The following is a 27,921-nucleotide window of genomic DNA, read 5'->3' on the forward strand; positions in this document are numbered from 1 at the left end:
ATCCTGATGAATTCGGCAGCAGGGCTCTGATCCCATCTAGCTAATGTTCACCAGGAGCTTACTGGATCCAATTAACAATTGGGACTTCTTTATGATCAGTTAACAGTCTAATTGTATGTCATAGTGAGTTCTAGTTTCTTGGTTCTTAAACTATTTTCTGCTTGTGCTGGGAGGGGCTCTTGTACTTTTCAATCAAGATTTCTATTAGGTGCCTCATGGCAGCACATCATTCATGCAGTTTACCAAATACACGGTGGAACATTCTAAAGATAATAGGTCTGCTGAAAAGAAGATAACACAACACAGGTGGGAAACAGCGCTAACCCCTGTGAGTTCCCTTCATCAAATGAGCGTACTCCATTGAACCGGAGGAGGTGAGGAGGCTCAGAATATTAACTGACAACTAGGTAGTGACCTACAAAACAGGGCTGAGAGTCTAAGCCTAACCTCTGCATCTCACTTTTATATCAGTACTTCCATGGGATTTCAAGCGTTGAACTCTCTCCACATTCTTCAAACGTATGAGTTAAGTGTCAAAAAGGATTATATGACTGTTCAATATTAAGACAGTACAATACATTGGTTGATAAAACATGGCTTAAAAAAGCAAAAGCATGGCTCAAAGCACTAAAAAGCCCCACTACCACTGTAAAAACAACCAACCAAAGCATAAGAATTCAGAGCTACCAATCTTTCAATAATCCAATAAAGAGATTTAATTAGTAATGCCTGGTGTGTCATTTAAATAACTAACCATATAACAAAATACAAAGAAAAATATCATAATGTAACATGTAATCTGAACCAACAATAACGGGAAAATTCTACTTTAATGACTTGCAAATTTTAGTGAAAATGGGTACATAAAAGCTTGTCATGATACCCAAAGTAAACATTTGAGCCAATTTATTCCTTGCTAATAATTAAGAAAAAAGTAAGCTATAACACTGGAATGTGATTTCAATTTTAAAACCTTAATATATTAAAATTTGAGTTTGAAACAGAATATAACCTCACTTTCTAAAATTTCTGAACCCAAACTCAAAATTCTCTCAAATTAAACTGATTTTTCAATAGGTTTGATATCCTGGTTTCAACATTTTAATTATTAATCAGGTACTTGTAGTTACCTAGTTACCCAGAATAAGCACGTAGTCTGTGTTACATTTATAAGAAACAAAAGGAAGAGGAATACCTGGAGTTAACACCGGAGGGTCAGCCTTCCTCCTGGTCCCTGTTCCCAGTTCTCCTCATACATACTCTTGAGATCAGAGATACTTCTTGTGTGTTCCCACCTGTGCCCCTCTGTAAATGTGACACTTCTCTCCTGCTGGGTTCTCTCTTGCTTTAAGACCCACCTTCAATTCCTCAACTACTATGAAAGGTACCCAGACTCCCTATTAAAAGTGATCTCTTTCCTCTGAATTCCTATAGCTCTAAGTGTTTATTAGTCATTTTGCACCCAGCATTGCTACTTCCTAATACTAAAGTGATTTTATTTTCACTTGTATGCATCTTAACTCCCAATTAACATGTAAACTCCCCGGTGAAAATGTCAATTACTACAACCTTTCTAGAGGGCAATTTGGCAGTACCTTTCAAAAGTCTGTCAAGTATGCATGCCCAGCAATTTCTCTTCTGGGAATTTATCCCAAGGAAATAATTAGGGATGTGTAATATAAAAATTTAGTTAAGGGTATTCAAGGCAAAATTATTTCTAATTTCAGAAAGTTGGAAACCCAAACGTCCAATCATAAGGGATTAAGTTAAAAAATTAGAAATGAAATACTATGCAGCTATTAAAAATAATGTATGAGAGTCTAACTTTGTTTAAAAGAGGCTGCATTATGCTTGCATAGAAAAGAATGAAGATTTTTCAAATGTCTTTCTTGCTAGTGTGTGTGTGTGTGTGTGTGTGTGTGTATCTTTTGATTTTTTCTGTAATAAGCTCGTATTACTCTTAGCAACAAAAAAGCTTAAATTTCAAGGGAAAAGTAGTTCTGGTCAGCTAGGTATACGTCAATTATTTTTCATAATTTCACAAAGCTTAGAAGCATAGAAAGTGAGGTGTAAACTTCAACCTGGGTTCCTGGATCCACAGAAGTATGGGGAGAGGTGAGACTTCATAGGTCAGGATAGATGGGTCATGGGTTATTTTCAGTATTTCAAAACACCTGCAACTCGATGCCACAGACTAAGTTCCGGTATTTCTTTGATTTGGGCTAGAAATACAGTAACTGAGCTGTGTGAATAGCTGACACTTCAGAAGCTTGAGCAGATTAGAAATTATATGTCTCTGTTAATAAAACAAATGTGAAACATTAAGTATTAACTTTCTTGAAAGATAAAAATCTTTCAAAACACAGGGACCATGAGGGTTGAAAGCAAAAGTTCTCTGTGATGATGAAAAGGTTGGAAGTCATTGTTCTAGAGTTGAGAACTGTGGTCCATAGAGCATATGGAGAAATTTATGGGAGTTTCAGATAGTTTTACTCTTCAGTTTTACATATTAGGCTTCTAAGGCAGTCATTCAATACTGGTTTCCAGGCCTACTATCCACCAAGAAAAAAGTTAAAAACCAGTCTTCTTAAATCAAGGTTCCTGTTGAAAGAACATATATAAAACCTTAATGTCTCCTACAGAACATTTCTCCTACTCCTGCCAACTCTACATATGCTTAAAGGAGGAGTCTTTGTAAAGCACACCTTGGCTCTTGTAATTCTTCATAAACATTTCAGTGATTCCCTTGTAGTATTATTTAGTATAACCTTTAAGGACTCATGGTTTGGCATAGGCCTGCTTCTGTAACCTATTCTACACTATACACCCCCTCTTCTTTTGGACTACTTTTTATTTCCTGAACATTCTCTAGGTTCTCAACTTTTGTCTCCACTTGGAATTCTCCGTTGTACAACTATCTAAATCCTTCCTTCCTATCCTTCAAAACCCAGTTCAAATGTAACCTCATTCTCCAAGATTCCATCTTACATGATTCTACTTTATGCACTACTTGTGCCTCTCCCTGGCACTCATTCTGAATGATACTACAGTGTAGATCTCTGCCTTGTGCCTACTAAATTGTTAGCTTTTTGAAGTCTGGGGCCACTTGTCTTCTTCAGCCATGAAGACGACCTGAATAAAGAAGTCATTCAATAAATGTCCATTCATCTAAATGGTAGAAATCATGACCTTGTTGGAGTTGTTTGAAGTCCTGAGAACTATCGCTACTGTGAAGAAGTAGTCAATGTTTCAATAGATTTTGCTACTGATTTGATTTCCAACCTAGTCACAGAGAAGAGCATTACGCATGGGAGCACCCCCAGAGCACTCAGTTCAGTTTGTGGGTGCACAGGCTCTTGTTTGCTAATCAATCCTCTGTTTTTAACAGCACATGTTCCCAGTGTTCTAAATTTTGGCTTTGCATATGTTTTTCAAAATTATATAAATGGTCATATTATGGCTAAATTCAGCAGCTCATTTTTCCAAAAACATGACTTCTGCTGAGTTAACACCCAGTCGGTGGACAGTAAAAATTTTACCATTAGGGCAGCTTCTGTATGAGATGTAATGGGCAACCAACTAAATTTTAAGTACTTAAAGGTTGATTACTAACTCCCTGATTGTATCTTCTTCCTCTGTCCATTACTTAAATGTCGATGTTTCCAGGTTCCATCCTTGGCCCTCCACTACTCTCATTTTACATATTCTGAGTATTCTCATGCAGTTCAGTATTTCAACTATCTTCCATAATGCTAATGACCCTAAAAATATGCATCTTTCCTGAAAGTTCTTTCCTCACCGCCAGATCAGCATATTCTACTAGCTCTTGGATATCTCCACCTACATTTTCAAAGGCACCTCAAACTCAACATGCCACTAACTATTACGTGTCTTCCCCAAATCTGTTCTTCCTCCTATATTTCCCTTCTGAGTGAACAGTAATACCCCCACTAAAAGCCTGGAAGTCATTCTTAAACCACTTTCTCCTTCACATCCTTAATTTAATTGATAATTTCTTCACTAATCTCTCTCAAATCCATCTAAGTTTTCCTAGTGCCTCTGCAACTACCTTAACTTAGGCTTCATCATTCGTTCCACTCCTTCACCTGACTCAGCTCTGGAAGCCTTCCTGGACATCCCAGTCTAGGTTAAAGGGTGCCATCTCAGGTGCCCACTAGCATTAAGCATACCTCCATTATATCATCTGAAATGCTGTACTGAGACTATTTACTTATTGTTTCCCCCATTAGATTCCAAGTTCCTTGAGGACAAAAACTTTGTCTTATTCTTCTTTGCAGCCACATTGCCCTGGTATACAGGGGATCAATAAATCTTTTTTTTTTTTTTTAATAAATGATCAATAAACCCACTGGGCTGAGCTTCTATCCTGCAAATATCTGACTGGCCCACTCTATATTGTATAGGGTCAGACAGAATGATCCCTAATTAGAACCACAGTCCTACCTTCTTTGCAACCATAGATGATTCATTTCAAGCCAGTATATGTATAAGTGGATATTTAAATTTGTGCTTTATGTTTTTTTCAAACAGTATATCATTAATTCCAAAGAAATCCAACAGATCAAAGCCACAGTGAAAATTAAAACATTAACGGCAGAAGACAAATACTAGGAAGAAGAAGCACCCAATAACCTCAGACTCAGAATAAGAAATGAGGCAATACTTCAACATTACAGGAGGAGAATAACTTGGCATTTCAATTCAACAAAAAAGAGTAATTTTTATTTTCTTTGCAACAACACATATCTATATTGTCCTCTTAAAAATATGTGACCACATCAAAACCTTAACCCTCAATAATGTATGTACACCAGTCAACAAATTACTGTGGTTCCAAGACAAAAACATCAGGTTCTGCAGGACATGTACTAACAGCAAAACTGTTGGTTTCCCATCACTTTACTGGACTTTCGACTCAGGGTGGTTTACCACCAGCAGATACAACATCCAGACAGAGAATAAAAAAAGTGAACGCTTACCAAAAATGCTAAAGAAAATAGAAATTGAAATTGTTTTTATGTTTGACACAAGAGGAGGTACTATCTAACTTCGATGGAAAACAAAGCCAAAAAGCAAATCCTCAACTCTTACTTTTATCTTCTTTTGAGAAGAAAGATCTCTGGACTAAAAAGGATACAATATGGAGGAAAAGAGAAACCTAAAGTGGGTGGAGATTATACAAAGCCCCCAGCTGCTCTAAATGAGATAAGTCCCTGACGGTTGAGAATTACACGCTGGGTGCTGACAGAATTTGGAAACTGTCTTATTCATTTGGTGATCTCTGTTACAGGAGAGGATCCTCAAAGACCAGCGACAGGCAAAAAGTGGTTCCCATTTTCAAAAAAGGGAAAGGGTAAAATTTTCAAATTATATAAAGTCTTCAAAAAGATTCTAGAACAGATTACCAAATTAGAAAAGAAGTGGTAAACTTGAGGGCCAAATCTCCCAAGATGGCTGTTTCATACCCACAATTTTACTGGAACATGGCCACACTCACTTTGTTTATGTATTACCTGTGGTTGCTTTACCAATACAAAGGCAGAGTTGAGTAGCCCTCAAAGTGTAAAATATTTACTATCTAGCCCTTTACAGAAAAAAACAGGCAGACCTCTTTTTTGTTTAAAAAAAACGCTGCTATAGGGGCTTTCACTGGCTCACTAACAACACCTATCAGACGGACCTCATTTCTTTGAGAGGATTATTAGACTGGTAGAGCAAGAAAAGAGTATCTAGATATCATCAAGGCATGTGACACCCAATAACCTATGTATAAAATTGAGACATGGGATCTGAATCCTAATAAAATTAGGAGAAACCAAAACTGAATGATTAAAAAGGATATTTAGTTTTCAAAAGGTATATTACAGAGCGTCATGGAGGAGTGAGCTTTCCCGTAAACTCTTCCCCCAATAAGATACAAGAAAAGGAACAGTCACAGACCAACAACAGACTCCTAGACAGCAAAAAGGAAGATTGGAAAGATCCACATTGCCACACATCTGAGAGTGGACGTGCTGGGGACCCCGGAGGAAGTGGGGAGAGGTAAAGAGAAATTCTCTCCCTCTCCATCAGATCAGTGATCCGGGTCCGTGTGGCTCCCAGAGAGCAGGGAGGGGCAGCCCAATATGGGGAAACCATAGCTCTTTGGGCTCTCTCACCAGGGGGAAACTCCCACACAGAGGATTCAGAACTGCTGCAGGGGTTCCATCAACATATGAGCACCCCAAGAAGGCAGATAACGAGGGGCGAGCGAGAAGCTCCCCACGCCAGAGACCCAGCGGGCAAAAGAGCCCCACCGCATGCCTGACACTGAAGCTCAGCTGATCAGACCAGATCAAGCGGCCGGCCGATAGCACACAGCAGCCAGGGCAGAGTGCAGGGGGCTCAGATTACACAGTCCTTAACCCCAACACAGTGGCGGCAGGTAGAAATTGCAACCAGATATTTCCAGGATGAGGAAAAACAAAGCCAATACAGGAACCACAATGCAAAGGTACATGAAATCACCAGACCAGAAGGAAAATGACAAGCACGCAGAAACCAACCCTGAAGACACAGAAATCCACAACCCAAACGACAGAGATTTCAAAATAGCTATCATAAAAAAAAACTCAACGAAATACGAGATAACACAGACAAACAATTCAATGAGATAAGGAGTTTCTTCACAAAAGAGATTGAAATCATAAAGAAAAACCAATCAGTACTGATGGAGATGAAGAACACAATGGAGGAGATAAAGGAGAATCTGGAATCTTTAAAGAGCAGAGCTGACAATATGGAGGAAAGAATTACCATTATAGAGGATAGGAATACAGATATGCTCCAGATGGAAGAGGAGAGAGAATTAGGACTAAAAAGAAATGAAGAAAGTCTCCCAGAAATATCTGACTCTATTAGGAAATGTAACATAAGAATTATAGGTATTCTTGAGGGAGAAGAGAGGGAAAGAGGAACAGAGAGCCTATTCAAGGAAACAGTAGCTGAGAACTTCCCAAATGTGGGGAAGGAGCAGGAAATACCAGTAAGTGAAGCCAATGGGTTGCCTAAATACATCAACATATAGTGGTAAGGCTGGCTAAAGTCAATGACAAACAAACAATATTAAGGGCAGCTAGAAAAAAACAAAAAATAGTGTACAAAGGAACTCCCATCAGGCTCTCAGCAGATTTCTCAACAGAAACTTTACAGGCTAGGAGAGACTGGAATGATATATTCAAAATACTGAAAGACAGAAACTTTCAGCCAAGAATACTCTATCCAGCAAAAATTTCCTTCAGGACCGGCCCCGTGGCTTAGCAGTTAAGTGAACAGGCTCCGCTACTGGGGGCCCGGTTTCGGATCCCGGGCGCACACTGATGCACCGCTTGTCTGGCCATGCTGAGGCGGCGTCCCTCATACAGCAACTAGAAGGATGTGCAACTATGACATACAACTATCTACTGGGGCTTTGGGGAAAAAAAAAAGGAGGAAGATTGGCAATACATGTTAGCTCAGAGCCGGTCTTCCTCAGCAAAAAGAGGAGGATTAGCATGGATGTTAGCTCAGGGCTGATCTTCCTGACAAAAAAATAAAAAATAAATAAATAAAATTGTTTAAAAAAAAAATTTCCTTCAAATATGATGGAGAAATAGTAACGTTCCCAGATAAACAAAAGCTAAGGGAGTTTATGGCCGTGAGACCCCCACTACAAGAAATACTCAAGAAGGCCTGAAAAAAAGAAGAGAAAGGGAATACAAAGCTTGGAGCAAGGAGAAAAATACGTAGACAAAATCAGAAAAATAGTAGATCTTTACCAGAATAGGTTAGCAACCACGTAAATACCAAAATCAAAGATCAAAGGAAGGAATTCACCAAAAATAAATATAACCTCATGACTGTAAACACACACCCACTACACAACATAGAATAAGGTATAACAAGAACAACTTAGAAGGGGAAGAGGAAAGTGATTGAATTGACTTAGTATAAGGAAATAAGAGGCCATCAGGTAATGGACTATCTCATACACAAGATTTTTTATACAAACCTCAAGGTAACCACTAAACAAATAATCAAAACAAAATCACATACAATAAACAAAGAGAAAACTAGAGGAGTCATAAGACAGAATAACCAAACTGAATTGGCAGTCTGAAACAAATGGGACAAGAAACAAAGGAATTGCAGAAGAACCAGAAAATAAGTGACAAAACAGCAACACTAAGCCCTCATATATTAATAATTACCCTAAATGTAAATGGATTGAACTCTCCAATCAAAAGATACAGAGTGGCAGGATGGATTAAAAAGCAAGACCCAACAATATGCTGCCTCCAGGAAACACATCTCAGCTCTAAACACAAGCAGAGGCTCAGAGTGAAAGGATGGAAGACAATACTCCAAGCTAATGGCAAACAAAAGAAAGCAGGCGTTGCCATACTCATATCAGACAAAGCAGACTTCAAGATAAAACAGGTTAACAGAGACAAAGAAGGGCGATATATAATGATAACAGGGACACTCCACCAAGAAGACATATCAATTATAAATATGTATGCACCCAACATAGGAGCACCAAAGTACATAAAGCAACTATTCACAAACCTAAAAGGAGACATTGACAACAACACAATAATAGTAGGGGATCTTAATACCCCACTTACACCAATGGATAGATCATCCAGACAAAAAGTCAATAAAGAAATAGTGGACTTAAATGAAAAACTGGACGAGATGGACCTAGTAGACATATACAGAGCACTCCATCCAAAAACATCTGACTACACATTCTTCTCAAGCATGCATGGAACATTCTCAAGGATAGACCATATGTTGGGAAACAAAGCAAGACTCAATAAATTCAAGAAGACTGAAATCATAACAAGCGTCTTTTCAGACCATAATGCTATGAAACTGGAAATCAACCACGAAAAAACCTGGGAAAGTGACAAAAATGTGCAGATTAAACAACATGCTACTGAACAACCAATGGATCATTGATGAAATTAACAGAGAAATCAAAAAAATCTGGAAACAAACAAAAATGAAAATATGCCATACCAAATCACATGGGATGCAGCAAAAGCGGTCCTGAGAGGGAAACTCATAGCAATACAAGCCCACCTTAACAAAGAAGAAAAAGCCCAAATAAGCAACCTTAAATTACACCTAACAGAACTAGAAAAAGAAGAACAAACAAAGCCCAAAGTCAGCAGGAGAGAAATAATAAAAATCAGAGCAGAAATAAATGAAATTGAGACCAAAAAAAACAGTAGAAAGGATTAATGAAACAAAGAGTTGGTTCTTTGAGAAGATAAACAAAATTGACAAACCCTTAGCCAGACTTACTAAGAAAAAAAGAGAAAAGGCTCAAATAAATAAAATTAGAAATGAAAGAGGAGAAATTACAACAGATACCATGGAAATACAAAGGCTTATAAGAGAATACAAAGGCTTATAAGAGAATACTATGAGAAATTATATGCCAACAAATTGGACAATCTAGAAGAAATGGATAAATTCTTAGACTCACACAACCTCCCAAAACTGAAGCAAGAAGAAATGGAGAATCTGAATGGACCAATCACAAGTGAAGAGATTGAAATAGTAATCAAAAACCTCCCAAAAAATAAAAGTCCAGGACCAGATGGCTTCTCCGGTGAATTTTACCAAACATTCAAAGAAGATTTAACACCCATCCTTCTCAAACTATTCCAAAAAATAGAGGAAGATGGAACACTTCCTAATTCACTCTATGAGGCCAACATCACCCTGATACCAAAGCCAGACAAAGACAATACAAAGAAGGAAAATTACAGGCCAATATCACTGATGAACATAGATGCAAAAATCCTCAACAAAATATTGGCAAACCGAATACAGCAACACATTAAAAAGATCATACGCCATGATCGAGTGAGATTTATACCAGGGACGCAGGGATGGTTCAACATCTGCAAATCAATCAACGTGATACATCACATCAACAAAACAAAGAATAAAAACCACATGGTCATCTCAATAGACACAGAGAAGGCATTTGACAAGATACAACATCAATTTATGACATAGACTCTCAACAAAATGAGTATAGAAGGAAAGTATCTCAACATAATAAAGTCTATTTATGACAAACCCACAGCCAACGTCATACTCAACGGGCAAAGACTGAAAGCCATTCCTCTGAGAACAGGAATGAGGCAGGGCTGCCCACTCTCACCACTCCTATTCGACATAGTACTGGAGGTTTTGGCCAGAGCAATTAGGCAAGAAAAAGGAATAAAAGGAATCCAAATAGGCAATGAAGAAGTGAAACTCTCACTATTTGCAGATGACATGATTTTATATATAGAAAACCCTAAAGAATCCATTGGAAAACTATTAGAAATAATCAACAACTACAGCAAAGTCACAGGGTACAAAATCAATCTACAAAAACCAGTTGCATTTCTGTATGCTAATAACGAACTAACAGAAAGAGAGCTCAAAAAGATAATACCATTTACAATTGCATCCAAAAGAATAAAATATCTAGGAATAAATCTTACCAAGGAGGTGAAAGAACTATACAATGAAAACTACAAGACATTATTGAAAGAAATCGATGATGACATAAAGAAATGGAAAGACATCCCATGCACATGGATTGGAAGAATAAACATAGTTAAAATGTCTATATTACCTAAAGCAATCTACAGATTCAATGCAATCCCAATCAGAATCCCAATGACATTCTTCACGGAAATAGAAAAAAGAATACTAAAATTCATATGGGGCAACAAAAGACCCCAAATAGCTAAAGCAATCCTAAGAAAAAAGAACAAAGCTGGAGGCATCACAATCCCTGACTTCAAAACATACTACAAAGCAATAGTAATCAAAACAGCATGGTACTGGTACAAAAACAGACACACAGATCAATGGAACAGAACTGAAAGCCAGAAATAAAACCACACATATACGGACAGCTAATTTTCGACAAAGGAGCTAAGGACATACAATGGAGAAAGGAAAGTCTCTTCAATAAATGGTGTTGGGAAAACTGGACAGCCACATGCAAAAGAATGAAAGTGGACCATCTGCAATTCACAGGGATTGACTCAAAATGGATCAAAGACCTGAAGGTGAGACCTGAAACTATAAAAGTCATAGAAGAAAATACAGGCAACACACTATTTGACATTGGTCATAAAGGAATCTTTTCGGATGACACGCCTACCCAGACTAGGGAAACTAAAGAAAAAATAAGCAAGTGGGACTTTATCAGATTAAAGAGCCTCTACAAGACAAATGAAACCAGAATCAAGATGAACAGACAACCCACCAGCTGGGAGAAAATATATGCAAAACATATATCTGACAAGGGGTTAATCTCCATAAAATATAAAGAACTCACACAACTGAACAACGAAAAAACAAACAACCCAGTCAAAAAATGGGCAGAGGAAATGAACAGATACTTCTCCAAAGAAGATATACAGATGGCAAATAGGCTCATGAAAACATGTTCAAAATCACTAATCATCAGGGAAATGCAAATCAAAACAACACTAAGATATCACCTCACACCCGCTAGAATGGCTATAATCACCAAGACAAAAAACAACAAATGTTGGAGAGGATGTGGAGAAACAGGAACCCTCATACACAGCTGGTGAGAATGCAAACTGCTGCAGCCTCTATGGAAAACGGTATGGAGATTCCTCAAAGAATTAAAATAGAAATACCCTATGATCCACCTATCCTACTACTGGGAATCTATCCAATGAACCTGAAATCAACAATCCAAAGAGGCTTATGCACCCCTATGTTCACTGCAGCATTATTCACTATAGCCAAGAAGTGCAAGCAACCTAAATGTCCCTCGACTGATGATTGGATCAAGAAGATGTGGTATATATATACAACGGAATACTACTCAGCCATAAAAAAAGACAAAATCGTTCCATTTGCAACAACATGGATGGGCCTGGAGGGTATTATGTTAAGCGAAATAAGCCAGAAAGACAAACACTGTATGATCTCACCCATATGTGGAATATAAACCAACACATGGACAGAGAAAACTGTATTGTGCTTACCAGGGCAATAGGGGTAGGGGGTGGGCACAAGGGGTGAAGGGAGACATATATATGGTGATGGACAAACAAAATGTACAACCCAACATTTCAAAATGTTATAAACTATTAAAACATCAATTAAAAAAAAGGTATATTACAAAGGTATTCTATCGTATCTAGTCCATCATATTCGGATCTTATTGTAATCCCTTGTACCAACTTTAACTCAGTATATTTGGAAGGTGCTGTAAGCATGAAGACCTTTTTTTTTTTTTTTTAACTTTAGAAGTAACTTCTCTGGAATGTACACATCTTATAATGTAAAGAATATGTCCTTTTTCCCCTCCGCCTGTTTAATATTGAAATGGTTGCTTTTTAAAATCAGTTCCTTAACAGTGACTCAACTACTGTTATTAAATATGGCTTTACAAAAGTTCTGGTACAGAGAAAAGAAAGTAGCTTTGGTCAGTCAGACCTGATTTGAATGGTAGCAATTGCCTAAAACTTGGGAAAATAGCTTAACCTCATGGAGTGTCAATTTCCTAATTTGTAAAATGAGATTAATACCTACCTCATGGAAAGACTAAATAAGTGATATACGCATAATAAATGCAATATAAATGTCAATTATAGCTTCTCCAAACTCCCCATGATGGGAAGTATCTTTTCTGTTAATGTTAATTGGGTTATATTAATGGGTTAATTGGGTTAATTAATGCAATGTTAATTGCATGAGTTTTACCACGCAAGGTGAAAGCCTTTTAACTTAAGATGGCTTGTGTTTCAAAAGTTTTAAGTCTGTTGTTAAGGTACAAAACACTTTTTCATTAAAAAAAGTGATATAAATGATAGATGAGGATAAAGGCTAATATAGTATCTAAAACCCATTAAACACATTAGGTTACTGAACCAGAGTAATTTAAAAACAGAACTATAAAACTCCAGCACCATAACCCAGATTTTGGTCACTGAGTTCATGTCCCAGTGATGTTGCACCACAAATGGAGAGAATTCCTGAGCAGCTGAGACAGTCATGAAGGAATACTCAGAAAGTCAGGGCCTTGGTGGATAAGAATCTAGGACAGAAGTTCCAGGAGGGGAGAAATTTCTGGACCTTTGGTAGGTGAAGGTTCTCAGCAACAACAGTCTTTGGTGCTTTTATTAAAATTAAGTCTCTTATTACTAGTCTTATCTCAGATAAGAAACCTTAGCTTTGAGAGGTAGGAAGACAGCTCCTCAAAGGGCAGCACCATTCATAAGGAAGGGCTATGCTAAGTTGGAATTTCATGCTTGGTAGAATAGCATTTCACCCAGTAGATAACCAAAATGTGAAAAAACAAACCATTTTATTTTCAGGATCTACTGTATTTTAAAAGCTAAAAACAGTTTTCTTTAAACTATAAAAATTCGTATAAAATGACAAAAATCTAAAACACTGACAACATAAAATGGTGGCAAAGATGTGAGCAACAGGAACTCTCACTGATTACTGGTGAGAAAGTAAAATGGTACAGCCACCTTGGAAGACAGTTTGGCAGTTTCTTACAAAATTAAATACCCTCTTATCATGTGATCCAGCAATCGTGTTCCTTGGCATTTACCTAGAGCAGTTGAAAACTTATGTCCACACAAAAACCTGCACATGAATGTTTATAGCAGCTTTATTCATAATCGCTAAAACTAGGAATTAACCAAGATGTTTTTCAACAGATGAACAGATAAACAAACTGTAGCACATCTATATAATGGAATATTGTTCAGTAATAAAAAGAAATGAGCTATCAGGCCCTGAAAAGACATGGAAGAACTTTGAAAGCATATTGCTAAGTGAAAGAAATCAATCTGAAAAGACTACATACTGTATGATTCCAACTATATGACATTCTAGAAGAGGCAAAACTATGGATATAATAAAAAGACCAGTGGTTTCCAGAGGCTGAGTGGCAGAGAGGAAAAGGAGAGAGAGATGAATAGGTGGAGGGATGGAATTTTTAGGGCAGTGAAAATACTCTGTACGATACAATAATGGTAGATACACCATTACATTTGCCAAAACCCATAGAACGTACAACACAAACAGTTAACGCTAACGAAAACTATGGACTTTGGGTGATAACGTTATGTCAACGTAGATCCATCAGTGATAACAAATGTACCACTTTGGTGCAGAATGTTGCTAACAGGAAAGACTGTGTATGGGGATTGTATGGGAACTCTACTTTTTGTTCAATTTTTACTATAAAAACGAAAATTGCTTTAAAAAAGTCTATTAATAAAAAATCCAAATAGTTCAAAAGAATTCATATGCCATCAACACATTATACCTTAAATTATTAAGCATAAAATACATTAGAGTGTCCTCCTTTTATTCCCAAAAAACTACATGTGGCTTTAATTCATAAAAACCTGAATTACCTTTCCAGCCTTCAAGTGCAGTACTCAGATAATTTCAAGTTCACTCTGCTATTCTAATAAACTTCACGCTGGCATACTCCTTTCTAATGAGTTGCCACTTTCTGGACTAGAATAGCAGCTGTTTCTTATCCTCATCACCTTCCATGAAGCCAACTAGCATCACAGTCAGATAGACACATGGTTGAAGGATGACAGGACGAAAAAGAACCAAGGAATCTCCGGCAGGAATATATATAATTGTATAGTCATGACTATGCTATTAGGATAAATATTTGAATTTTAATAATTGTCCAGGCAATTCATAGTTGGAACATTATGATGAATTATTCTCTCTTTACTTAAAGAGAAAGCTTTCAATAATTCTTCAGATCTCACTTCAGAGAGGTTTTTCCTAACTACCTCACATACAGTGAACTCTCCCAATTGCTCTCGCATTATCCTACAGGTACCACATTCATGGCCCTCATCACCATTTCTTTTCTATTTTTTGCTTACTTCTTTATGGTCTATCTCCCTCACTGGAGTGTAAGCTTTACGAGGGCTGAGTTCTAGTCTCTCTTCTTTATTTGCTCTATGCCAGGCACATAGCAGACTTTCAGTTCCTTGCATGCCTGGATAATGGGAATGTCCCAGAAGGAGAACAGAGAGGTAAGGGCATTTCTCACACTCCAATTTGGTAATATGGACGCTCTATCCATATGTAGAACAGAAAAGAGTCTATCCATATGTAGAATAGGATATGTTACATGACATTACTTTCACTATACCATTCATCATTTCAACCTAGTCTGTAGGATATTTTTGCACACTGTTTTGAACATAGGACCTGCCACATTGTGTATCTGAGGCTTAAGGTATGATTTTGATGTGGAAGAAAATGGAAAGCAGATATCCCAGAGGACATTAAATTCTATTCTTGTAAATGTATACACTCACTTAAAAACTCCTACCACAGCTTTGTTTTTAATAATTAAAATTACCATATACTTATGACCCTATTATGTATCATACTCTGTTTTCCTTTTTTTTACCCTCATTAGATCTTCAAAATAACCCTGCAAGGCAAGAATTATCTTAATTTGACTGATAAGAAAACTGAGAATCAGAGAGTAAGTAACTTGCCCATGGTCCACAACTTGTAGAAGAAAGTAAGATTCAAACTCAGGTCTGTCTATCTGACTCCAAAAGCCAGTTTTCCCACAGGGCCAAGTAGCCTGCCTTTGTTCTAATACAGACTTAATTTCACAAAACTCCTACTTCTCCCCATGTTGCAAAGTTTATGATAATACAACATGTAGATCAATATTCCCAAACTATACGCAGTGGTGCATGTGGGCAAGGCATTCAGTCTCCTCGTTCATAGAACCTCATGCGATTCATGTCTTATCCCTGCTCGAGCACTATTTTTCTAATACAGATGCTTCTGAGACCATCCTGCCAGGAGAAGACATAGTTTAAATTCCTATGTATTGATACAGAAAGGCAAAAGTAGAGAGACTGATTCACTGATACAATATTTTTCCATGTAGAAGAAACTACTAGGTTTTACTCCACTTCATTTTTTTAAATTCTTTTTCTGGCCCGTAGGAAGCTTTAGCCAACACACTTACAGATGTGGAAAAGGATGGGACAAATGATACATTACAACAAGAAGAAGAACGTAATCATTAGTACCTGCCATGAATAGGAAGCCTGCTCATTGTTAAACAGCATACTTTAAACAAACGATGTGTGAATTAACTTCATAAAAAGAGATTAGAACATCCTCTGTAACCTGGAAACCACATTCCCTGGGCTACAAGGATGTTGCAGTTAGAACCACTATCCAAGCCTCAAGAATGTTCCAAGTGCTGTCTGATATGATCGTGGCCAAAGCACCACAGAAGAAAAAGATCTGTTGGGAAAACCTGTCAACTTCTTCCCTGATGTATGCAGGACTTTACAGGAACACAATGTAGTGCAGTGAGTACTAAAATTCCAAGGACTCTGGAACAAGTTGTAATAATTAAGTTATAAAATGGCAACCAAAGTCGCTGGGGATTCTGAAGCCTGACACTGGAAAAGAGACCGTGCACCCAAAAAGCATCATGATTCCTCATGTTAGAGCCCCTAACTTCTGTAACAGCTGGGTTTATTCATGTACAATGAGGGATGTGCAAGTTTGTGTATTACATCATAAAATGTAGGATCAACATCACCGTACAAGCCTATTCAGAAACCTAACAAAAGCCAGGACGAGGGGCTGGTGGAAGAAAGCAGACTCCCTTTACTACAGTGTCTGTGCAACTTTTCAACCTCTTGCTTTTTTCTCTTTTGGAATGCAAAGGACAGAAACCAGCTGAAATTGCCGACTGATCTAGCTGCAAGCAAGCTGAGGACTGGGGTGGAGAAGAGTGAATATTCACTCACAGAGAAACTCCTGGGTGTTCTTTTACAACATGGTGCCAAATTGTGTGTGGAAAGCTACCAAGAGTTCAGCACTTGAACGTCCAGTTTGTGCCCCTATTTGTGTAAAACTCTCCTTCTTGTATTTGTATCCATAAATGTAGCTCGGACTTTTTCCTAAAGAATTTTAAGCTAATAATAAATGAGCTTGGGACCATTAAAAAAAATTCTCAGAAATCTTTATATCTATCCTTAAGTATTGTCACTCTGGTGTTCAAATATGTTGTGCCAAAGACTTTTCCTCCTACCATAAATTTTAATTTACAAAGTCATGGCAACAGTCCTAATGAAGATTAATTACTGCAGTCCTTTCCATAAAATCTGTCCAGCTTCCTTCTGATGGTGAAGACCACCACACAGAGAAATGAAACTGAAAATGTATCACATCCTTTGTAAAAACAATTTAGTCAAAGAAAAGACTGATTAACTCAGAGTTCATTACAAATATAACTGCAAGAGCAGAAGAAAAGATGTCCTCTTACATCAGAATTCTAATAATCAGAAAAGGTTGGGGGTAGTGAGAAGAAACAGAAGGCAGAAGACTGCACATCATACTACTCATCCACATAAACGTGCCCTTCTATAAAATGCACGCACATCATGTGGGATTCACAAAAAGTTGTGGCCTTCCAATCTCTTTTTTTTTTTTTGTTCATAAACCCACTGGAGAATTCAGTGAAAAGTTGTGAACTCCTTTTCCAGATAAATGCATGGGAGTGTCTATGCTCCATGCACACCCCACCATCATTTTGCATACAATACAATACAGAAATTTTAGATTCCCCTAAAGCTCATCCATAGAGTCCAGGTTAAGAATCCCTGCTCTGCAGCAATTTAGAAGACACAATCATTTCACTTCCAGATTTAAAAAAAATTTAAATATCCATATAAGTTGGGTTTATATTACGCCATTTTCTCACTATTCATCTGTATATAAAACATTTTGCGCTCCCCCAAAGCACATCAGCCTGTCTCCTCAAACTACTTGTACTGATTAGTTTTCAATATTCAAGATCATCACCTACCCAAGTGTGTCCCCAATGTTCCAGCAATTTGGCAAAATTAAGTGGTACAGTTTTAGTCTTACTTTTCATTAGTCCTTCAAATGATTTCAAGAGAAAGAAAATCCAACTTTTAATAAAGTTGCCCATTAAAGAATTACTTATAATGGCAAAAACAAAAGGAAAACAAGATCAAATAACAAGAACCAAAAACCTAAGCATGGGGACAACATAAAATTCTAAAAGAGGGTGGATAAGGAAATTATAGTGTAACTAAATGATGGAATATTATCTAGTCATTAGGCACGAATGTGCCTTCCACATGAAGCAAAGTGAAATGAAAAACAGGATAGTCCTAAGAAAGTGTCATTCTCGACGGTCTTTTCACTGAAAACAAAGTTGCTGTACGCCAGAATCAGGGCAGTAGCTAAGAGAATCCTACACTAGGTGGTTCATCTTGGCTTCATGGCATCCTGAGCTACTCATCCATCTTCTTAGAGATCCTAGCACTTCTGAAAATGACAGAGGAGTTGAAAGCACAGGGCAAAAAATGAGACTGCAAGTAAGGTCAAGCAAAGAGCTCCCTAAACTCCAAATTTCTTAAAATATGTCCTCTCCATCCCAACTCTCACCCCAGAAAATAACACCTTCCTTCCTCAATGGGTAGCAACCTTTCCCCTAAAAGTCCCAAGGCAAATAACATTGCCTTTCCCCACTCCACTATACCCCAACAATCTGCCTTGGAAGTTTCTCCATTCATGCTATCCATACACAGGATATTCTTTTTTATTTTGTTTTTTAGGGCAATGGGAAAAGAGAGAAAGACAAAAGGAACACAATTTAAAGAAAGTCAAGTAAATTAACTCCTCTTATCACCCACAATTCATGTTAAGTTCTGGTAGCTCTATGAAATTTGATAGTTCATGGAACTTTGTACTTCACAAATAAGAAGAGATGATGGAGATTTCATCTTGAAAGCTGCTAGGCTTATTGGAGTCACAGATAAATTCCTGAAGTTAAAAAAAGTAAAAGGAAAGAATGGCAGGCACACAATAAAGTCAATATATCATTAAGCTGAGCCGACTTCTTTCCACATCTGCCACCCACAACTAGATCCAATGAACAGGGGTTTAAGTAAGTGGAAACTGTCACCAATAGTGTTTTTCTTTTAACAATCACCTAGACTCTGAGTAAGAAAGATCCCTTTAAAAAATCATTCCCTGGGGCCGGCCCGGTGGCGTAGCAGTTAAGTTCATGCCTCCACTTCAGCGGCCCGGGGTTTGCGGGTTCGGATCCTGGGCGTGGACAGATTCACTGCTTGTCAAGTCATGCTGTGGCAGTGTCCCATGTAAACTGGAGGAAGATGGGCATGGATGTTAGCCCAGGGCCAATCTTCCTCAGCAAAAAGAGGAGGATTGGCATCGGATGTTAGCTCAGGGCTAACCTTCCTCACCGAAAAAAAAAAAATCATTCCCTATACTCAGCACCAACAATTCCACTAAAATTTATATAAAATATATAATGTGCCATACCTAGATCCAACCAAAAACAGTTAAGAAAGAAATGAAAATGCTTTCTGGGAATTTTCCTTCCCCAGAAATTCATCTTTGACTCATACACATTTCTTTTCCAAATGAAAGACATTCCACATGTTATAAAGCTGACTGTCAAGTCTTGGAAGAATAGTTGCCAGGCAAAATTTACTGCAAAGATATCACAGAACAACATTAGGAGAAACCACAGAGATTACCGAAGTTCATCTCCTTCACATAAGAGATAACTTTTAAAGGCAGGCAAGTTCACTCAAAAATAGGAAGCTAATACGGAACAGATTTTAAAACAAACACAAAACCCAAACAAATGAAAAAACAGAAAAAGATCCTTGATCAGTCTTTTGATTCAGAGTTGTGTCAGATGAGGCAAAAAGAACAGCTAATTACATTAGTTGTGAAACAGTTTACTCTGTACAGGAAAAGGTATCAATCCACACAGAAGTTATCATGTCTAAATTATGCCAACAGTCTCAATACAAATTATAGACGTAATTGATCTTATGCCACCTAGAATAATCTACCAAACACCCCACCATACAACAATTCTTTATAAAGCAACCTGCCTTAGCCAGAGACTGTGGTCTGTGAAGATACAGATATAAGGCAGTAAGAGTCTAACCATCACCTTTTTCTCTTTTTTTTTTGGTCCAAAAAAGGTTAAGATTATAAACTTTAAAAACTTAATTTGACCGGATAATGAATATCTGGAACATCCAGCTGCTTCTTTTTCATCATATTCAATACTTTGCAAATTTTCACATCATTCTCAATTCACATGAAGATAGCCATAAACCAAATATGATGAATGTTATTAGATATACAAAAATCAATCTTATATTACATGCTCAGGACCAAATCTCTCAGCTTGTGAGGCACAGCTAAAAGGAACAATTTTATTGAAAGAGGAGTTTAACTGGTATATGGTTAAAGACACTCTCACCTCACTTCAAAGGCCACACTCTTTAGAAGGACAATTTACCTGCTCGGTTAAGACTTAAGACTTAAACTTACTTCAGGTTTAGCTTAGATGTCACTTCCTTCAGGTTAGGTTCGTCACTTATGTGCTCTCCATGTTCATTCCCTATCTATTCTTTTCCACACTGCCTCCCGCAGGGCACAAATCACAGCACTTATCCATCACACTGTTTTGTGATTGCATGCTTAGCTATCTGTAACCTCCACTGAACTAAAAACTCAATGAAAACAGGAAAGGTATTTTTCTTGCTTAATGTTTTATCCTCTGTACCTGCACTCACTATGTCTGGCACATGATAGCTACTAAAAAAATTTCTGGTTGAAAGAATGGATGGAAGAAATATTACAACAAGCTAGAGAGTAACAGATCAAATGGACATTTTTTAACTATTAAAAAAGTAGAATGTGATTTAAATAATGCAGGAGGTTCTTGGCACCACATATAGAAGCTTGTCAAAGTATTTTTATTTTATTTTCATTTATTTTATTGTGAAAGCAGTATAACTACATTATATGGACTATTTGGGAGATAAAGAAATGAAAAATCACTCATGAGCACAAAGACAATTAGAATATTTGAGGTCTTTTTTCCTCAAAAGGTATAAAAGTCTATACCAAAACTCACTGGAGACAAGGACACACGATTCTGGTAGTTTCCAGCAGACCAATGAATTCTACGATGTCACAAAGTCCACTGCAACAAAGAGCTAGGCTTCCTACCAAATTGTTCCATCTCTATTTTAACAACAATAATAAAAATAACAATAAATCCTAACATCTTGTATTTATTCTACCTATGCTAATTCCACAGCTCCAAAGGAAGAATCAGAAGTGAAAGCCACAGAGTAAAACACAGCCTGGACCAATCTGTAAGACGGATGAAGATGAGAAAAGAAACCAGAAAACACCAAAGCAAGTGCTTCTTTCTACACCTTTTTTCAAAAATAGCACACAAAAGCTTAGAGCCTCCAAAGCAGATGGGGCATCTACTGCTGACTAACCAGCTGACATCCTTCTGTACTATGGGTAGATTACCTGCTCCCCCTATTTCACAGCTCTGTTTCTGAGAATAAATGGAGCTATTAACAGCAGCTGTATTTATAAAGGTCCTTAAAAGGAACTCAAGGTCACATTATTTTCATTGTTCCTGGGACATTATAAGCAAGAGATCTTTTTGTCATGCTAACTTAAAGGAGTTGAATCTTGCACATCAGAATCCCTTTGGAATCTCAGAGAGACGACAATTCTGATAACTCTACAGAGGGCTGAGGATGGTTTAAATTGTACTGCAGCTGTGTGCTGAGCTCAGGAGAACTACTGACCCCAGATTCAGTCAGTCTCCACTTAAATCTGGCTCTCCTTTGCCTATTTCCTACTAAGTGTCTTTCCTTGTAAAGAGACAAAAGTATTACTCATGCTGAATATTTATGGGTGTCACCAAAGTGAAGGAAAAAGAAATACCCAGAGGAAACTTTTAAAGAAACTAACTCATGCTAGTTAGTTTGGGACTAATAGTCATTTTCTAATTGGTGTATCTAGTCTCATAAGAGTAAACTCATATCTGAAAATGCAAAGTTAATACTCAGAGGATAACCTACTGCGAGAGTAAAGATGACCAAACGGCTGGAACACAAGCTGTTCCTACAATTATTGAGCAGAGGCTAGAAACAGTCCAGCAAATAAAACTTATGAACATGCTGGGGAGGACCCTCTAAAACTGACATCACAAAATCTTAGCATCTAGTCGTGTTTATGAGAAGCAAAGAAAAAAAGATGTAGCCAAACTGGGAACAATACAGGAAAACTGTATTGGTGCTATTATTATATATAGCAGTAGCAGCAGTAATTACTTCTGTCAAAATTTTAGTGCATATGGATTTACTTGTGAATACTTTTTCTTATCCAAAACAATTTTAGCATTAGTTTACATATATCTTTATTCATTGCCATTGAGGTAATTTTATGAGAGAAGGGAAAAGTGAGAAAAATGGAAATTAGAGTATAAATAGAAATTTCACATGTAGACTACTACTTATAACTTACCCTAAATCCTGCCTTCTAATCCAGGAATGGCAAATAGGTTTTATGTTGTATACCAATCCCAACTGATTGACAGAAGCTGTATTGAGAAAGACTGCTAGGGCTAAGTGGAAAATAGATAAAGCCTATCCTGGATGAGGGATGGGGAAATTAAGCACTAGTAATATTTACCTGCCATCCTGGGTTTAGCCCAGGGGGTTCTCAACGTGGGAGACTTTTCTCCCCAAGGGATATATGGGATTGTCTGAAGATATTTCTGGTTGACCCAACTGGGGAGATGCTAGTGGTTGAGGCCAGGGATGATACTAAACAGTCTACAGTCACTTCCAACCCCCCAAAACAAAGAATTATCTGGGCCAGAATGTCAATAATGCTGAGGTTGGGAAACCATGGTCTAGTCAAATCTATCCTATGGTTAGTCTATGGATCAGGTCTTCAGCCAAATGACATTCAACTTGTGTTCAGGCAGTTTCCTGAGCTATCTCTCCTAATGCCAGAGTAATTCTACATAACTTGGAGTATTAGAACTAGGAAATCAGTTTGATTTAGGCAGGTCACACTGATCTGTCTCTAACCTGTATTGTGATCACAGACAAATTATTTTATCCCTTGAAGCCTTGGTTTCTTCATCTATAAGAAGAGGGGGTTGGACGAGATAATCTCTGTGCTCATAGACAAAAGACATAACTGTTAGGAAGCCCTTAAATGCCCCAAAGGAATAAAGCCCTTGTTGATATTCTCTTCAACAAAAGACAATTTTTCTTCAGCTTAAGACAAACTGACCAATTCCTTTCAATCTCTGCTGAGGCAGAGTCACTAGCTGTGCCCAAAAATAAAACTATTTTTATTTTTATGTAACGCTTAACTATTTTCCATCTGAACCCTTGTATTTAAGATGCTTTGGCACTTCAAGGTACTCCTACCTTCTTGTCCATTACCATTTACACTACCTGAACTTAGCTTCTTCCAATTCTCCAACCATTTATTCTGTCATTTCTTGTATCACTTAAGCTATTAGGACCAATTCTATAGCTGCTTATAATTATGCTTCTCTTTCTTATTCTATAAATCTCCTTCATCAATCAATTAATCAACTCAAATATTTCAGGGCCTTCTCTGTGCCTATAACATTAACATTGGGGATACGAGTAGAGGCTGGGGCTGGAAGTGTTGGTACAAAAAGAGTTCCTAGCTACAAAGAATTTACAGGCTAATTAAGATGAAACACGTGAGGCTATTAGAGAACAAGTCATATTAACTAGGTGGCAGCAGGGAAATGTCACTATAAGGGTCAGAAATACCAGAAAAATGAAATGAAATGTCTGCTGTATATAGATTAAGCATGACCCAGAAACTATCATAAAAAGTGTCAGGAAAAAATCCTTACGAATCAGATACAGAAGGAATGCTGACATCTTGTCAATGACTTCAAAGGTTGGTTCTATGTTTTAAAGGGTATGTTAGACAGATGTGCAAAACACGGTGCATAACAAACTGTAAAAACCAATTAATGTTCCCTCCAGAGAGTAAAATTAACACAGAAACATTTGGAAGTTATGATGTAAAGTCATATGTATTAAGTTAGATCACATCTATCAAAATGGAGATCCCATAAACCACTCTGAAAGAGGGACATTTATTTAAGAACATAAGGGGCAGCAAACTTAACCATACTGATAGTCCATCAAGGTCCCAACATAAGCACCAAGGAACTTTCTGAAGCAAAACGTGCATATTTACTCTTAAAGTTCAATTTCTAAAGATTGGGAATATGCTGTCAACCTAAACTATTTAACCCTTGTGGCATACATTTATATATTTTTCTAAATCTTAAATTATTTTCACTTGTGGTAGAAAAGCTAATATGTCCACTACCTAGTCTGCAAATACTGGAAAGTTATTATGTCCACTAACTAGTTGTCCAACAGCAAATGTTTGATTTCTGGCATCACCTGGGAAGACTGCATTTTGGATGTCATTTTCACTATTACAAAATAATTCTATGTTTAAATGAGCACAAGATTAAAATGAAGAGTAATTCTGAAGTGATCTCCCTACAGCAGTTTCTCCTGAGAGGACAATCTTTTTGAGACCTTTTCATAACGTTCTTACTTAAAACCAGATTATAGCTCTCCATGGCCTATTTCTCCAACTCTAAACTCCCTGGGCTAGCATTTAAGGGTTCCATCAAGCTTTCTCTTCCCTTCAACCATATTAACTTCCTCTGTCATTAGTACCCACCGTCTGCCTTAAATAGGTTCATTGGTCTAGAATGTCCATGAAGTTCAATGTCCTCAACTTTTAAATCAATAGAATCTCAATGTAATCTAATACACAGTACTCTGAAAACAAATGCTGAGCAAGTCATACTGTCATTCAATTCATCAGATGTCATCTGTTTTTGGTATGGTAGCAAGTCCACATTACAAACAAACAGATTTTAAATTGAGAGAATTTGTCAAGGGCTGTTTATGTATAAGTTTTCCGTTATTTTATGTATTTGTTACTTAATTTTATATCAAAGAATGTGAAAGTATAACTACTCTTTTTTAAAATTCAGAGAGAATTTTTAACAACACTCTCAATAGAGTCCTTTGACAGTCAATCAAAATAAAATCCTGCCTCTGTCTGCATTAAATATACACCCTAGGGCATCAAATACTGTGGCATAAAGGATTCTGAAAGAGATGAGAAAAAAATAGAGAAAGAAAAAGAAAATATAATTCTTAAAACATTCTTATATCTGTTAACTGGGATTACAGAAAAAATAAGAGAGCCCCTAAAATGATGAGACGAGCATGAGACATTTGTCTCTACACATCTTTTCGATTAAAAGAAGAAGACCCATATACTTAATGCTGCCAACGGTAAAAACATACCTGATTTTATTTTCCATATCTTCACTATCTGATTCTTCAGAGCTTCTGTACTTATCTGGATCTGGAAGTGTGCTCGGATCAAATCCATCATCATCATCCTCACTCCAGTCCAGAAAGGCTTCCTCTTCATCTGTGGCCTAAAAAAGCACAGGAGAAGTTGTGGTGAAAGAAAACAGCTGATGAATAATCAGGTCTTATTTATAGACCCAAATAAATACGCTTCTAATTGAAATCCTCTAATTGACATCCTCAAATTGGAAGCTTTCTATTCTGTTGAAAGCCTCTATGTGACTTTCAGAATCATAATCATTTGTAAACAGAAAGAAAACCCATGTCATTTCAAAAATAAAATGAAATAAAATATGGCCCAGAAAGTAAACCACTACTAAATCCCTTAAACACAATATGGGGAAAAATTGTCAGTTTTATTGCTTCCACGTAGCTCAACTTTCAAAGAAATAAAGTATAAAATAAAGCTGTTTTAGTGTTCCTGTCCACACATGTAAATTTCCAAACTACCAAAAATATTAGGTGAAAACATAAAAAGCCAGAAGAGAGGGTATAGAAACACTCTCTTTTTGTCTGATGATTTTGATCATTTTAAGACCACAAGAATCTAAGTCTTAAAATAACAATCAGATCTATGCGAGCTCATTAATAGTAAGGAGTCTTCTAAATTCAAATTAAGTATAAAGTCACTAAGAATAATGGAAAAGTGGAAGGAATACCAAGAAACAGGAAAAGCAGTAACACACGGAAGAAGTTGGGAACTATCCAGTTTCATACAAGTTGGTAGGGAGGTGGGCTTTTTTTTTGCTTTTGTTTTATGGTGGTTTATTTTTATCAAAGAACAAAGTAATGCAATGTTAAAATAAACTTACTACACATTTATGTATTGAACATCCCTTATAACAAATTTATTTCTGGCTCATTGGTTTTGTTATCCAGTAGATAAGAAACACCACCAACCATTGCTATGTGCATCTAAAAGATTATAAGTAGGACTAAAAGAAAAAATTCTGGATGAGTTTTTCTCAGGTACCATCTTTCTTTATAATTCTTCTTCACGCCATGTAAGACACACTTCAATGATTCTTTGTTTTGAAATATTTAATGCTCTTTCCCAGAAACTGAATAATCGAGAATAGCATAGCAATTGACTGTGTAGGCCACTACAGAAGTCCTCTAACACTTTTTGAACAGCTCTCCTTTGATAACCTCTGAACATAACAAAAGGAGGAGGAAGTAAAAAAAATAAGGATTAGTCACCAAAAGTCCCTTATTGCTTTCCTGGTAAAGCACTCCACTAAAAATAAAAGGTCTGCAAACAAATATCAGAAGTGAAAAAAAAAGAAAGGTTGCCATTAGAAGTAGTAAGCAGCACACCTGACAGCATACTATACAGTCTACTTGAAAATAATCAAGGATATCAACAAAAATTGAATGTCATCATATACTCAAGAACACTAATCTCCTGGGCTACGAGATATTTCCAATTTTCTAGTCTGATGCTCTCAAAGGAATCTGCTATCTGAAGGTGGAGATATAACAGACTCAAAACAATTCTTAAGTTTTTTGGTCTCAGGGCACCTTTACACTTAAAAAGTATGAAAGACTCCAAAGAGCTTTTGTTAATGTGGATTATATCTACCGACATTTACTGTGTTAGAAATTAAAACTAAGATTTTTTTAATTTATTAATTTAAAAGTAACAGTCAAACTCACTATATAGTAACATAAATAGTATATTTTTATGAAAAACAGTTGTAATGTTAAAACAAAAACACACTGTTTTACATTTTTGCAAGTTTCTTTAATGTCTAGCTTAAATGAAGATAGCTAGGATCCTCAAATCTGCTTCTGCATTCAATATGTTGTTCTGGTTGAAGTATATGAAGAAAATCCAGTCTCTCAGAGATAGTTGGGAAAGGGAGGAATAATTTAACAGCGTTTTTAGATAATTGCAGTTACTCTGCTTTGATACCACAACAAATCTTGATGAGTGGTAGTTTAAAAAGTAGTTGCAATGTGGAATCTGAAGCCATATCAATAAACTTTTTGTACTCTGTTACATTAAAATCCATTGGTCTACTTTGCACTTTGAATGGCTCTTTTACCAGTGAATGATTTCATAATATCATGCATCAGCTATTTGGAAAATACTGATTTACTTAATTATGCAGATCTTCCTTATGTGGATCTTCAAATGTTGACACATTTCATTATACCATATTTTTTAAAAATCACATTTGTTAATATCACCATAATACCATAAGAAATTTCTTTCAAAGTATTGGAAAGCTATTGGTGAATACAAGTTTTCCAAAATTTTAATTTTTTTTCTTAAAAGTTCAAATTTTATCATTAGCAACAAATATTTTCAGTTTTTTTCTTGAAATGTAGGCAACAAGTGTCATTTTCCTCTGGTAGCTTTCAAAATTTTCTCCTTATCATATAGCAGTTTGATTATGATGTGTCTAGAAATGATTTTCTTTGGGTTCATTCTTCTTGGGGCTCTTGGATCTATCCATTAATGTTTTTCACTAAATTT

General features: G+C 36.8%; 1 protein-coding gene across 2 annotated transcripts in view; it reads right to left on the reverse strand.

Moving 5' to 3' along the window:
* The window catches only part of DDX10 (DEAD-box helicase 10), a 286,412-nt gene that overhangs the window by 10,290 nt on the left and 248,201 nt on the right, over positions 1-27,921 (reverse strand). For both annotated transcript variants that reach the window (XM_058545265.1, XM_058545267.1), the window contains exon 17: positions 25,371-25,507. In XM_058545265.1, coding sequence (XP_058401248.1) covers positions 25,371-25,507 — 137 coding nt within the window. The remainder of the gene's footprint in view (positions 1-25,370; positions 25,508-27,921) is intronic.

This window comes from Diceros bicornis, chromosome 7, assembly GCF_020826845.1.
Source record: "Diceros bicornis minor isolate mBicDic1 chromosome 7, mDicBic1.mat.cur, whole genome shotgun sequence".
NCBI lineage: Eukaryota > Metazoa > Chordata > Mammalia > Perissodactyla > Rhinocerotidae > Diceros > Diceros bicornis.